Genomic DNA, 16,269 nt, shown 5'->3' with positions numbered 1-16,269 from the left:
ACAGTCCATCATTACTTTAAGACATGGTCAGTCAATCCGGAAAATTTCAAGAACTTTTAAAGTTTCTTCAAGTGCAGTCGCAAAAAGCGCTATGATGAAACTGGCTCTCATGAGGACCGCCACAGGAAAGGAAGACCCAGACTTACCTCTGCTGCAGAGGATAAGTTCATTAGAGTTACCTGCACCTCAGATTGTAGCCCAAATAAATGCTTCACAGAGTTCAAGTAACAGACACATCTCAACATCAACTGTTCAGTGGAGACTGCATAAAATCAGGCCTTCATGGTCAAATTGCTGCAAAGAAACCACTACTAAAGGACACCAATAAGAAGAGACTTGCTTGGACCAAGAAACACGAGCAATGGACATTAGACCGGTGGAAATATGTCTTTTGGTCTGATGACTCCAAATTTGACATTTTTGGTTTCAACCACCGGGTCTTTGTGAGACGCAGAGTAGGTGAACGGATGATCTCTGCATGTGTGGTTCCCACTGTGAAGCATGGAGGAGGAGGTGTGATAGTGGGGGGGTGCTATTCTGGTGACACGGTCTGTGATTTATTTAGAATTTAAGGCACACTTAACCAGCATGGCTACCACAGCATTCTGCAGCGGTACACCAACCCATCTGGTTTGCGCTTAGTGGGACTAACATTTGTTTTTCAACAGGACAATGACCCAACACACCTCCAGGCTGTGTAAGGGCTATTTGACCAAGGAGAGTGATGGTGCTGTATCAGATGACCTAGCCTCCACAATCACCCGACCTCAACCCAGTTGAGATGGTTTGGGATGAGTTGGACCATAGAGTGAAGAAAAAGCAGCCAACAAGTGCTCAGCATACGTGGGAACTCCTTCAAGACTGTTGGAAAAGCATTCCTCATGAAGCTGGTTGAAAGAATACCAAGAGTGTGCAAAGCTGCCATCAAGGCAAAGGGTGGCTACTTTGAAGAACCTCAAATATAACATACTCCCCCCCCTATTTGCCATCTATTTTTAACTGACTACTTCTTTCATCCTATGGTGTGACATGTCCTTTGGTGTGACAATTGAAATTGGAGAATGAAATGTTTTTCACCACGGGAAAACATAAAAATCATAATGGAACATGTGGCAAGTGATCTCCGCATGCCCCACTAGTAGTTTTGTGGATTTAGAAAAGGTTTGTCAAATTCAATGCTCAACTGTATGAAACAGTTCATAAAATGTGGCATTTGTTTTAATGATAACATACATTTCAAATATTCAGACTTCAGTATCATACCACAAAAATCTATTTTTCATGCTTAAAACGTCAACCACCCACACACAGACACACGTACAAATACAGTATTCAACCCTAGAAGAAGCAAAGGAGAGATTACAGAGAGAGAGAGCGAGATACAACCTTTGACATTGGGTCAAGAGACTGGCTACTACTGTAATATGACAAGTCATATTTCAGTGTCCTCCATCACCCTCGCATGATTAGAACCAAAAGCAGCTTGTGGTTTCTTTTCACCGTTCACCCCACAGTGCTTTGAACCGTGAAACACACCAAGAATCTCACTGCCCATAGACTGCTGAAAAGGTACTTATCACAGTGGGAGGCCGTTCCTTCTCTTGCAAGAACAAAAGCGGTTCGAACCTACCGTTTCTACATGTAGAATAGCAAAGCTCATCAGTAGCCAAAAACTTAACTTTAGGCCAATCAGAATGCGCGAGAGCAGAGGCAACAAAAATAAATAAAAAGGAGGGCATTTTCTCAGTAACATCCACAGACGAGCCAGTCACACTTCATATGCAATGTAGGCTATGGAATGGTACAGATACAATGCACACACCACTAAAATACTTTGAGCTAGCCAACCACTGTTAGCTAGATATGGAAAAATAAAGCTTATAACACTCATCTTGTTATTCAATATGAACTTCACGCTATGCAGGCCCAGGCATGGATCAAAGCTGGCAAGACATTCAATGATATCATCAAGAGATATGCTGGACCCTATGTCAGGGAGGTGTTTTTTGGACCACATCATGTCTATTGTCCTGCTAATAGCGTTTGTGAAAACATGTTTTCAAAAGGCCTCCAGGGCCAACAAAGAAGTTCCTTACTTTTCCCCCCTTCCACTTGCCTCATTTGTTGCACATTTGTGGCCTGCTGGAGGTCATTTTGCAGGGCTCTGGCAGTGCTCCTCCTGCTCAAAGGCGGAGGTAGCGGTCCTGTTGCTGGGTTGTTGCCCTCCTACGGCCTCCTCCACGTCTCCTGATGTACTGGCCTGTCTCCTGGTAGCGCCTCCATGCTCTGGACACTACGCTGACAGACACAGCAAACCTTCTTGCCACAGCTCGCATTGATGTGCCATCCTGGATGAGCTGCACTACCTGAGCCACTTGTGTGGGTTGTAGACTCCGTCTCATGCTACCACTAGAGTGAGAGCACCGCCAGCATTCAAAAGTGACCAAAACATCAGCCAGGAAGCATAGGAACTGAGAAGTGGTCTGTGGTCACCACCTGCAGAATCACTCCTTTATTGGGGGTGTCTTGCTAATTGCCTATAATTTCCACCTTTTGTCTATTCCATTTGCACAACAGCATGTGAAATTTATTGTCAATCAGTGTTGCTTCCTAAGTGGACAGTTTGATTTCACAGAAGTGTGATTGACTTGGAGTTACATTGTGTTGTTTAAGTGTTCCCTTTATTTTTTTGAGCAGTGTATATATTTTGGAGATGATTTCGTTTCAAATAACCGAAAGTGAGCGATTGTAATCTGAAAGGGGAAAAGGCCATTCTTGAACATGGGGTGAGACATTCTTACTAATTTGTTAATAAAGCCAGTTTGTTATTTAGAATAATTTATTTCTGTTTTTAGTGTGAGAGAAATCAAAAGCCCACCGTGCCTATTTTTCTAAAATCGTCAGTCCACATGTCAAGTGAAATTCCCCCACTGTATTTACCCATGTTCTCTCTTAACTCCAGGACCACTGACAGTTGTTGTTGTTGTTGCCTGATGCACGACTCTAGTGCCAGAGGAGAGACTCTCAGATTAAAAACGCCTCCATTAAATGCTAGAGTTTAGACTACCAACTACCAATAGATCAACTCCCCGTTGTGATAGTGTGGTGCAATGACAGAATGCCACCATCTACCACAAACGGTAGCAGCATAAGCTCGTAACTTTTAAAGGATGTACTGACGTGTGTGTAAATGATAGATGCAAACACACACTACATGTTAATGTTTAAATGTATGTAAACTCTTTTGTCTGTAATGTATTTTTCGTTATGTGTCGGACCCCAGTAAGACTAGCTGTCGCCATTGGCGCCGGCTAATGGGGATCCTATCAAATACAAATTAAAAAAACATGACCGGAGTTTTGCTTATAAGTATGTCATTCATTTGAATATTATTCCAATGTTGGCCTCTCTGATCCAATTATGATCGAAGTAATTGTTTGATATTGTGATGTGATTTTTTTTTACTTGTCCATTTGGACAACTTAAATCTATAATCTTCTTGTCCGCCAATTCTTTTTTTACTTGTCCCGGACTAGAGGACAAGCGTTAACGTCGAGCAGCGTGGTCTGTTTTCTCTATCTGTGTGAGTGTGTGTGTGTGTGTGTGTGTGCTCGTGCGTACCTTCTGTATTTTCTGGGGGTGTTTCACTGAGCAGTCTCTAGGGAGGACTTTCCCAAACAGCTTCCAGCCCGGGTCTTTCTGCTCCACCGGCCGAGTGTCCTTCACTTTCTTGACAAACAGACTCCTGAGAGAGGGAGCAAGAGAGGGAAGGGGAGAGAGAGAGAATAGTGAGGGACAGAGAAAGATAGTGTGAGTGAGTGAGAACATGTAAATTAAGACATTTAAAACCCAGAGCCAAAGCTGAACACACACTGGCTCCCTTCACTAAGTCACCCGAGGCGGAGAACAGCAACAATACAAACGCTGGCCGGCGTGTGTCCATGAGATAAGCGCACAAGCGGAATTCACAGATTTAAACACAAAGCCACACCACGAGCCGGTTGGCAGTTAAAGACCCAATCATGTGAAAAGTGGAGCAGTACAGGCCAGGGACAGAGCGCTGGGCTACACTTCAATTTAAAATACCACCTCGGAATAAAGTAGGCTAGAAAGAGCACAGCGAAGAATGTAATAATCAATGGGTTTGGCATTAAAGATGGAATCTGCATTAGGGGAAGCAGCGCCACTGTCCGCTCCAGCACCTTTGTTACTGTTATTATTTTGTAGACAGAACAGAGGCGAGGTGCGTCAAGCAGCATGGTTACAAAAAAAATGATATAAAATGATATCCTCTTATTATATTCTGCTGTTCTATCGCGCGTGCAATGACGTCTGAAGGGAAGAAAAAAAAAACGTGTTTGTTGTTTGGAGTAACTTATTTGTTGTTGTAACATCCCAATGGACGTGGCAGTTTCACCATCGAGTTCAGCTTTAAAGCAAACTGTACCGCCATCGACTCGGTTATTGTTATCACTATTGTGTTATTACATTTTTTTGTGTATTTAGTAAAAATGTTCTTAACTCCATTGTTGGTTAAGGGCTTGTAAGTAAGCGTTTCACGGTGTTGGATTCTAGGATAAACTTTGAACATTGTTATACTCAGAAGTATAGGAACATTAGTACCAAAAGAGACATGAGGGGTGCCATAATGAAGCTTGGGAGGGGCTGAGTGCAGGGAACACGATCACATGTGGCAGTACTGATAAGGGGAGAAACCGTTGAAGGATCATGTCACATAGCACACTGCCCAGCAATAATGATGCCATGTTTAGCGATAAGGAGGAGACTCCACCCAAGGTGGGGTATGAATACTACAACGGGGGAAACCATGTGTGTGTCTGAATTACAGCTGTATAGACCCTTCGGGAAGAAGTAAACTTGGTTAAGCTTCTCTAGTGTCCATGAGTTAATTACTCAAATTTAGAACCCAACAACTGTACTGTTGTATTCGGCGCAAGATACAAATAAAATGGGATTTGATCTCTGTACGTGAAACAGGGATCAACATTACTGGTTAACCATTTACCGAAAATGTGTCTTATTCAACAGAGGAAACGTTTTCACATGTTCCATTGGACAACAGTTTGTGGTACCAACTAGACGCTGCTCTAATAGGCTAACACAAAGACAGTCGGAACAGTATGTTTAGCTTGGGCGGATGATGTTTAGAACCGAATGCGAAATGGGTATAATAATGAACGTGGCCATCTCTTTCACATGGTCTGCATTCCCTTTCAGATGGGGATACTGTATTCATTTCTCCATCAAGACAGGCTATGGTGCAGGATTCACAAAGAGACAATGGATGGCTTCAATTAAAAACTTGAAGAGAGAGTGAAAAAGCATGAATAAACACCATCTGATAAACGGGCCAACTTCCTCATCGTTAATAGAGGTGACGTAACAGGCGGATACATTTAATGACGCTAGCCAGCTCATTTCCTGCTTTCCAGCGGAGTAAGCTTCTATTTCTACTACTAGCCTAAGTGCTACGCAATCCATAAGGTTACTATCGTTAGGGAAGCGGAACCTTTCGAATCACTGGATTTACAGAGTGCAAAGCAATTCGGGATAAGACACTATGGCACAGGATATTGGCTTATCCAATGACTTTTTTGTTGACACAATTCCTTTTAAAAAAGGGAAAATGTGTGAATATTTGGAAAGGTACTATGAGCATAAACGGCCACGGCAAAGGGTAAAATGTAACAATCTCACTGGATTACAGAATCCTAAATTCACTAGCTATACAGTATGAAGCATCTTTACTGTGGAAAAGTAATGTCAGGCCACCTTAAAATGTACTGTAACACAAAGCATATGGCTTTTTGGAACCCCATTGACCGCATCATGAAAACAGTCTACGGCCTGCCTTTTGACCAACAGATCGTTAATACCTGCTCCCTGTCACTCACACAGAGCAACAAAGAGACACACAGCTGCCAACTGTAGTGTACGTATTATTGAATTAAAACCACAGAGTGAGTTACACCCGAATCTCAACAGAGAGACTCTGGAGGATACAGGTCAGTGGTCAGAGAGGGACTGCTGTTTGACATGACCATTATGACCCATATCCCTTGACCCACTCACCCCCATGGAACCCATCTCGAATTCCTTCAAAAACACAGATAGTAGATTGACTGAGATACAGGGCCGAGGCTTGCATCTTCCCATTGAAAAATGTGGCCCGACTTCTACAGTCTATCCAAGTGTCTAGGTGTGTGTACACTTGTGCCTGTCTAATGGTTGCTAGGACCAAAAAGACCGAGACCAGAAACTGGCCAATGACTTGTTAGTCTGGGTTTCTACGGGCTCTGCTTCAAAGCACACTGTCAAGATACTGCACGATACAAACAGAACTCAAAGCCTGAAAACAGAACTCAAAGCCTGAAAGCCAGTTCAAAGTAACCGACAATGACATTCAGATCTCCTTAATGGGAAATAAAATAAGTGACCTGCTATTTCTCAGAAGGCAGGAGGGGGGGAAAAAGCATTGAAGTGGATGATGTGAGGAAAAACTCAGAGGAAAAGAGGCATAGACAGAGATTACCATTGGCACCAGTCATTTTGAGTCTCAAAACTATTAGGCTAAATCTCAGAAACAAATCTACAATGAGAAAGGGGGAATTTCTGAAAGTGTGTCTATAAAAGCTAGCCTTGTTAACCAGATCGACCACTGCAGTTGCCAGTCGCCATTGTTTGACCTCACTGTCTAGTTAGGTAGCCAGGCTATATAGAAGCTCCAGGCAGTGTCTGAACCTGAACATTCTCCGCCTTCGAGAAATAGGTCAAACTCCAGTAGTCCCAGTAAAGGTCCATGATCATTTTCTGTGATCTGCCTGACCTTTTCTGATGACCATTCTGGGTCCAGTGAGCCCACCCAGTTGCAATATTGGACGCTGTGGTAACATGGCATGTTATGACACTGTGTAACCTGCACCAGCATGTCCCCCAGTCAGCCCAACCACTCACTGGACCCATATGTTCAGTTGGCTACGCATGCCTCTCTCAAATATCAATATGCCTCGTCCATTACTGTCCTGGTTAGTGATTACTGTCTTATTTCACTGTAGAGCCTCTAGCCCTGCTCAATATGCCTTAACCAACCATGTTGTCCCACCTCCTACATATGCGATGACATCACCTGGTTTAAACGTCTCTCGAGACTATATCTCTCTCATCATTACTCAATGCCTAGGTTTACCTCCAATGTACTTACATCCTACATTACCTTTGTCTGTACACTATGCCTTGAATCTATGCTATCGTGCCCAGAAACCTGCTCCTTTTACTCTCTGTTCCGAACGTGCTAGACGGCCAGTTCTAATAGCATTCAGCCGTACCCTTATCCTACTTCTCCTCTGGTGATGTTTAGGTTAATCCAGGTCCTGCAGTGCCTAGCTCCACTCCCCAGGTGCTCTCATTTGTTGACTTCTGTAACCGTAAAAGCCTTGGTTTCATGCATGTTAACATTAGAATCCTACGCTTTAAGTTTGTCTTACTCACTGCTTTAGCACACTCTGCTAGCCTGGATGTCTTAGCCGTGTCTGAATCCTGGTTTAGGAAAACCACCAAAAACCCTGAAATCTCCATCGCTAACTATAACATTTTCCGCCAAGATAGAACTGCCAAAGGGGGTGGTGTTACAATCTACTGCAAAGATAGCCTGCAGAGTTCTGTATTACTATCCAAGTCTGTACCCAAACAATTCGAGCTTCTACTTCTAAAAATTCACCTTTCCAGAAACAAGTCTCTCACTGTTGCCCCCAGCTGTGCCCTCGATACCATATGTGAATTGATTGGCCCCCCCCCCCATCTATCTTCAGAGCTCGTGCTACTAGATGACCTAAACTGGGACATGCTTAACACCCCGGCCATCCTACAATCCAAGCTTGATGCCCTCAATATCACACAAATGATCAATGAACCTACCAGGTACAAATCTGTAAACACGGGCACCCTCATAGATGTCATCCTAACTAACTCGCCCTCCAAATACAGCTCTGCTCTTTTCAATCAAGATCTCAGCGATCACTGCCTCATTGCCTGCATCCGTAATGGGTCTGCGACCAAACAACCACCCCTCATCACTGTCAAACACTCCCTAACACACTTCTGTGAGCAGGCCTTTCTAATCGACCTGGCCGGGGTATCCTGGAATGACATTGACCTCATCCCGTCAGTAGATGATGCCTGGTTATTCTTTAAAAGTGCCTTCCTCACCATCTTAAATAAGCATGCCCAATTTTTAAAAAATGAAACTAGGAGATATAGTCATTGGTTCACTCCAGACCTGTCTGCCCTTGACCAGCACAAAAACATCCTGTGGCGTTCTGCATTAGCATCGAACAGCCCCCGTGATATGCAACTTTTCAGGGAAGTTAGGAACAAATATACACAGGCAGTTAGGGAAACCAAGGCTGTCGAGTCTGCCGATAAGAATGTGGCGATTGACATCATAGTCAGTCTTTTGATAAAGTGAGGCAGGCTAGCTAACATTAGCGTAGCTACCTCATTAAAATGTACTTAGGTCGTACCTCATACGTGTGTATTGTGTATTGTCTATATACTGCTGGTTATGTAACATTACCATTTGATAATGCTAGCGAGGCAAGCTAGCCAGCTACAGGCTAGCCATGTTGTGCTAACTGGCAAATGGTGATGCTAACCGTTTAGCTAACATTATAGTGTCTTCAGAAAGTATTCACATCCCTTTACTGTAACACACATTTTAAAATTCATTAAAATTGCGATTTTGTGTCACTTAACTTCTTTATGATAGGGGGCAGCATTTTCACTTTTGGATGAATTGCGTGCCCATAGTGAACTGCCTCCTACTCTGTCCCAGATGCTAATATATGCATATTATTATTACTATTGGATAGAAAACACTCTGAAGTTTCTAAAACTGTTTGAATGATGTCTGTGAGTATAACAGAACTCATATGGCAGGCAAAAACCTGAGAAAAAATCCAAACAGGAAGTGAGAATTCTGAGACTGTCAATATTCAACTCATCGCCTATTCAATTCCCTGTAAGATATGGATCTGTTTGCACTTCCTACGCCTTTCACTAGATGTCAACAGTCTGTAGAACGTGGAATGAAGCATCTAGTGTGATGTGGGGCCGGATGGGAGGTGTTTCAGTCATTGGTCTGGCAGAATGCCAGTTCCTGGTCATGCGCTTTCCTCATGATATCGCCTTGCGTTCCATAACTTCTACAGACATGAAGGAATGCTCCGGTTGGAACGTTATTGGATATATATGATAACAACATCCTGAAGATTGAGTCTCTACTTAGTTTGACCAGTTTATTCGACCTGTTATATAACTTTTTGAAGATCTCGTCCGAGTTCGCCTGCATCTGCGCGAGCGTTTGGGCATGTGCACTAAACATGCTAGCAAAAGTAGCTACTTAGACATAAGTAATGGACATTATCGAAAAAAAACAACTAGGATTCCTGGGAGTGCATTCTGAAGAAGATGATCAAAGGTAAGGGAATATTTATGATGTAATTTCGTATTTCTGTTGACTCCAACATAGAGGAGAAATTGTTATTTTTGAGCGCCGTCTCAGATTATTGCATGGTGCCCTTTTTACGTAAAGTTTTTTTGAAATCTGACACAGGTCTCAGCTTGCTTTTTGACTGCAAAAGTGATTTTGATTTGGAAAATGTTGGTGACCACTGGTCTAGATACTGTTGGTTATGTGACTATCATTTGATAACGCCAGCAAGGCAAGCAAGCCAATCTAATCCAATCTGGAGCTAAAGTTAGTCTACATCTGTAAAGCATAGAATTAGGGTTTTCACTAGTTACCACAGCCCACAGTCTGGCTATATCATAAACATTAATGAAAAAAAAAAAAATGCTTTTTGATCTTAATTTAAGGTTAGTCAAAATGACCAGTTAGGTTTAAAATCACATTTTAAGAAGATAATTTGTAGAAATAGGCAGGTTGATGACTTGGTAACTAGTGACAACCTAAAATGAGCTTGACCAGCGTTTCTGCCCTGATGACACGAATGGCTTCATCAACGGTAATGTGTGTGATGAGAAGTTGCATTGAAAAAACACCCAGTGTGATAAACTAGTAGGTTAATTACCAAACCAAGCACCAGAGTCAATTTGGTTGTGCAGTACATTATCAAAAAGATTTGTCCGTTCTTTATAACAAAATGCAATTTACCACTTGGCTGTCTATTATTTCACCCTGTCACAGGCCCTTCCAGTCAACACCACCTCATAAGATGAGGAAGTACATTGTTTATGAGGATTGCCTGCTGCAGTTGTTCTATAGCAGGGGTGTCAAAGTCAAATGGACGGAGGGCCAAATAAAAAATTTAGCTACAAGCCGAGGGCCGGACTGTTCGAATGTTCATTGAAAAATTTTTAAATGACGCATATAGTCTAGTGAACCTAATTGAACCTACTGAAAACCTAACAAATATATTCCAATATGATCAGATAAATAAAGCAATATTTTCTTATGGCTCTGTCAGTAATCTTTAATTTTCAACAGACACAAAAGACAAATTTCCTTTATATAAAAATCCCCATAACATGAACATTAAATGAAAGAAACCGGTATTCAAGGCACCATCAGTAGCCTATATTTTCTATTTTAGCAAAAGTGGGCTAAATTTACTTCAAAGAAAAAAACAATAATAGCAATTTTCTATCATCCACTCAACTGAAATATTTTTAAAATATAATTGGATTGAAATACAATAAAATAAAGTGCAAAAATCTATTAATCAAAAACAACACTTTGTTTAAGGAGAAGTAACATGCAGTGAAAACAAATATTAAACTTTAACTTTTAAACTTGAACTGAGTAAAAACTCTAAATATGTGATTGCACAGTAATGTTCACTTGTTTGAGGTTGAGGGTGATACTTGGTGGTGTCCCATCTTTTCCACAAGTTCATCAATGTTCGGGGTAAGGCTCTGAGCTGAGGAAATCCTCAGAATTGAGTGGAGGTGTTCAGCAGTAAGTCGACTTCTGTGTGATGTTTTGTTCAGGTTCATCAAAGAAAACAGTTGTTCACACAGGTATGTGCTGCCAAACATAGACAACGTTTGAGCAGCCTGGATGCGCAGCTGGGGCATTGTGTCGGGGAGGAAACGGGCGAACTCCGCAGCACCCACTGCCGCATATTTTGCCCTCAGTGCATCATTGCATTGGAGGTCAATCAACTCCATTTGGAGGTTTGGTGGTGAGCTTTCCACGTCAACAGCAAATGGGTTACCGAGCAGTTCCAACCTGCTTTTTTGTGCTTCAAAGTCAGCAAATCGGCGTCGAAAGTCAGCGGCAAGCATACCTATTTTATCAGCCAACTGTGCGCTCGGGAACGCACTGGTAGAGAGCTTCTCTTTCATGGTCTGGCAGCTGGGAAAGTGGCTCAAATTTTCTGTGTGAAGCAGCCTACTGCTCGGTGCGTCACCGTTGCATTGTGGGAAATGTAGTATTGGTGCGTGTAAAAGATCTGCGGGCTGCCGGCTTGCTGCGGTCTGCGGGCCGGTTCTAATAATAAATCAAGATCATCCCAGGGGCCGTAAAAAACCTTCTCGCGGGCCGGATGTGGCCCTTGACTCTGACATATGTGTTCTAGAGGATGTCCACTTTGCAGCCGAACATTCACCATAGAGAAGACCAGCAAGGCAGCATTCATCACGCAGACATACCCTCGCTGTGAGCATTCCTATAAATGGAACAGGAAGGACACTTTAAAATCAGGTTGGTGACATTGGACCTGGTCAAAAAGGTCAAAACATTTGAGTTCAATCATGTAGTAAGCAACAAAAAAAAAAGTGTTAAATTGAAATGGTTTGGGATGAGTCGGGCCGCAGAGTGAAGGAAAAGCAGCCAACAAGTGCTCAGCAAATGTGGGAACTCCTTCAAGACAGTTGGAAAAGCATTTAAGGTGAAGCTGGTTGAGAAAATACCAAGAGTGTGCAAAGCTGTCATCAAGGCAAAGGGTGGCTATTTGAAGAATCTTAAATATATTTTGATTTGTTTAACACTTTTTTGGTTACTACATGATTCCATGTGTTATTTCATAGTTTTGATGTCTTCACTATTATTCTACAATGTAGAAAATAGTCAAAATAAAGAAAAACCCTTGAATGAGTAGGTGTTCTAAACCTTTGGACCGGTAGTGTGTTTGAAAAGATTGAATCCATCGAGTCCATGGAACATGGGACTCACCAGGCAGAGCGAGGAACAGAGGGAGGGTGGTGGCAGGGAAAATTCAGCCATCTTAGTCAACAAATGTTACGTTTGAAGGTTAGAAGTCACCACAGGTGTCAGAGCTAACTGTACTGGTTTAATCATAACATAAAATGAACGTCTGTATACATCTCACCAAACATCTGCCTGTAGTTATTGAACTCAACCTGCAAGAGGTTTGTTTGTTGTGTTTGAGTGTGTGTGGGGGGGGGGGGGGGGGGGGGGGGGGGGGACGGACAGCTGCAGCCAAGGTACTGACAGATCTGTGCGTCTTGGTGGTGGCTAGGACACACCCGAGAAACACGCCCATCAAATCACACCCCCTCATTATATTATATGTGTGGTGGTCAGTCAGCTGTTCGTTCGACAGAAGAAATTTTTTTTTACAATGGTCATCATCCATAATGCGCCTGCTGCTGAGGAGAGAGAGCGCGGGAGCGAGGAGCCTTGGCCTAGGTTACTGTTGATTGCAAGGATAGAGGTCTTTTTTCATTTAAGTAAAACGAAAGTTAGAAAGTATGCCTATAGCGAAAAGTATACAAGGGGAATGTCCTCCGTATGGACAAATTTTAATATTGTAGTAGATAGGGATTTAACGATTCACCGCTACGCATCGCCCCCCCCCCTCCCCCCCGGATTAAAATGTTTAAAATGCAAGTGTACAAGTCATTTTGCATGCCAAACAACCCCAGGCAATATCAGTAGCCTAGTCAAACTGTGCACTGTGCCCAAGGCGAGGTAGGCAGCCTGGTCCTGCACATCTGTGCAGCACCTTCAGCATTCAAATGCTAAAATGGCTTGAGATATATATATCAGGCTTTATTAGTTGAGTGACAAACTATGTAATTTGCTAGGTTATTGTTATCTATGGGCTGTTGTAAGGCGTTTTACCGGAATAAAATAAAGTAAAAATAAAAACTTCCCCAAAGCCAATGCGTTGTCTTGGCTGTGTGCTTAGGGTTGTTGTCCTGTTGAAAGGTGAACCTTCACCCCAGTCCGACATCCTGAGCGCTCTGGAGCATGTTGTTTTCATCATGGATATCTCGGTACTTTGCTCCGTTCATGTTTCCCCTGATCCTGACCAGTCTCCCTGTCCCTGCCGCTGAAAAACTTCCCCACAGCATGATGCTGCCACCACCATGCTTCACCCTAGGGATGGTATTGGCCATGTGATGAGCGGTGCCTGGTTTCCTCCAAACGTGAAGCTTGGCATTCCATCCAAAGAGATCAATCTTGGTTTCATCAGACCAGAAAAACTTGTTTCCCATGGTCAGAGCCCTTTAGGTGCGTTTTGGCAAACTCCAAGTGGGCTGTCATGTGCCTTTTACTGAGGGGCTTCCATTTGGCAACAACACCATAAAGGCCTGATTGGTGGAGTGCTGCAGAGATGGTTGTCCTTCTGGCAGGTTCTCCCATCTTCACAGAGGAACTCTGGAGCTCTGTCAGAGTGAACATTGGTTTCTTGGTCACCTCCCTGACCAAGGCCCTTCTCCCCCAATTGCTCAGTTTATTTAGTTTAACTAGGCAAGTCAGTTAAGAACAAATTCTTATATTCAATGACGGCCTACCAAAAGGTCTCCTGCGTGGGCTGGGATTAAAATTTGACAAAACATACATCACGACAAGAGACACACCACAACAATACATAAAAGAGAGAAATAAGACAACACAGCATGACAACAACATGGCAGCAGCACAAAACATGGTACAAATATTAAATGGGCACAGACAACAGCACAAAGGGCAAGAAGGTAGAGACAACAATACATCACGTGAAACAGCCACAACTGTCAGTAAGAGTGTCCATGATTGAGTCTTTGCATGAAGAAATGTAGATAACTGTCCAGTTTGAGTGTTTGTTGCAGCTCGTTCCAGTCGCTAGCTGCAGCGAACTGAAAAGAGGAGCGACCCAGGGATGTGTGTGCTTTGGGGACCTTTAACACAATGTGACTGGCAGAACGGGTGTTGTATGTGGAGGATGAGGGCTGCAGTAGATATCTCAGATAGGGGGGAGTGAGGCCTAAGAGGGCTTTATAAATAAGCATCAACCAGTGGGTGTTGCGACGGGTATAGAGTGCAGTGATGGCTGAATGGTAAAGAACACTAGCCGCTCGAGAGCACCCTTACCTGCCAATCTATAAAATACGTCTCCGTAGTCTAGCATGGTCATCTGAATCTAACCCTCAAAGAGATAGTAATCACACCGATGGGAAGAAGGTCATTCTTCTTACCAAACGACATCACCTTTGTTTTGGAGGTGTTCAGAATAAGGTTAAGGGTAGAGAAAGCTTGGACACTAAGAAAGCTTTGTTGAAGAGCTTTTAACACAGAATGCAGGGAGAGGCCAGCTGAGTATAAGACAATCATCTGCATATAAATGGATGAGAGAGCTTCCTACTGCTTGAGCTATGTTGTTGATGTAAATTGAGAAGAGAGTGGGACCTAGGATCGAGCCTTGGGGTACTCCCTTGGTGACAGGCAGTGGCTGAGACCGCAGATGTTCTGACTTTATACACTGCACTCTTTGAGAGAGGTAGTTAGCAAACCAGGCCAAAGACTCCTCCGACACCATTACTCCTTAGCCAGCTCACAAGAATGGAATGGTCTACCGTATCAAAAGCTTTGGCCAAGTCAATAAAAATAGCATCACAACATTGCTTAGAATCAAGGGCAATGGTGACATCATTGAGGACCTTTTAAGATTGCAGTGACACATCCATAACCTGAGCTGAAACCAGATTGGTTACCCAAGAGAATACTATTGACCTCAAGAAAGCCAGTCAGTTGATTATTGACAAATTTTTCCAACAAAATAGAAATCGGCCTATAACAGTTAGGATCGGCTTGATCTCCCCCTTTAAATAAAGAATGCACAGTGTGTGCCTTCCATGCAAATGCGAACCTCCCCAGAGAGGAGACAGGTTAAAAAAGGTCTGAGATAGGCATGGCGATGATAGGGGCTGCAACCTTAAATAATAAAAGGGTCTAGCTTCTAGTGTTAACATGCAGAAAACCCAGGCTTTTACGAGGGCAGAAATCAGTGAAGCAGATATCAGAGCACAAATCAGAATTGGGGCTAGCAACAGTAGACGGGCCAGGGTGAACATAAACATTTCCAGATATAATCAGCAGTAATACAATCAGGGCACAGCAGAGGACAGGGAGAGCTGTGCAGTGTTGATTTATAACATTTGAATGTCCATTAGATGGCAACAAGATCCTATTGTCCCTCAATTTGAGTTTGAGTTTATTTTATTTTTACAGGGACAGTGCACATTAATTAATGTTTCCGTAAAAGTGACGGTTTTAGCCAGCCGGCTAATTTTCAACCGCAGTCCCTGGGCAGGTTATTAAAAACAATTACAATATAGACAATCATTGAGCAGTGAGCACACGCAGAGCAACATAGGACAAGCAAGACGTAGCATACAGACAGAGCAACATAGAACAAAAAGCAGCAAGACAAAAAAAAGCAACAAAGTGTTTCCACACCTCACAAGCTACAGACAACATGGAAAGCGGCAATACACAGCTAGGGATTATGTTCCCAAATCTGATTGACCTTTAGCCATGTCTTCATGCATTTTGTGAAAGTGTGATATGTGGTGCAGTTATGTGTGTCTGATGGCAGTGTATTCCAGACATGGGAAGCTCTCACAGAGAAACCGGATTTACTAAAGGTACTTTTCCTTATTAAGGGAACTATACAGTCACCTCTCATGGCAGACCTTGTGGATCTGCTGCCATATGTTTGGGTTTTCTGTTTAACAAAAATACTGAGTGGACGGGGAGCCAGGCCATTTAGGATCTTGAATACAAGACATGCGTCGGTGTATTGCACAAGATTTCCCCAACTCAGGAGCTCATGCTTTCTGAGGATGTAACTGTGATGATGGCTATTGGGCTTCCTATCAAGCACTTTGAGAGTCTGTTTGTAGACAGACTGAATGGGTTTTAATAATGTTGTACAGCAAGCTTGGGCCCAACTAGTCAAGTAGTATGTTAAGTGGGGGAGTATCATAGATTTGAAGTAC

General features: G+C 43.0%; 1 protein-coding gene across 2 annotated transcripts in view; it reads right to left on the bottom strand.

Moving 5' to 3' along the window:
• The window catches only part of LOC120030587 (TBC1 domain family member 14-like), a 71,678-nt gene that overhangs the window by 37,530 nt on the left and 17,879 nt on the right, over positions 1–16,269 (bottom strand). For both annotated transcript variants that reach the window (XM_038976011.1, XM_038976009.1), the window contains one exon: positions 3,622–3,745. In XM_038976011.1, the coding sequence (XP_038831939.1) occupies positions 3,622–3,745 (124 nt within the window). The remainder of the gene's footprint in view (positions 1–3,621; positions 3,746–16,269) is intronic.

The sequence above is a fragment of the Salvelinus namaycush genome, chromosome 36, assembly GCF_016432855.1.
Source record: "Salvelinus namaycush isolate Seneca chromosome 36, SaNama_1.0, whole genome shotgun sequence".
Taxonomy (NCBI): Eukaryota; Metazoa; Chordata; class Actinopteri; order Salmoniformes; family Salmonidae; genus Salvelinus; species Salvelinus namaycush.
The sequence above is the reverse complement of the archived record's forward strand: the minus strand, read 5'-3'. Positions and strand labels throughout refer to the sequence as shown.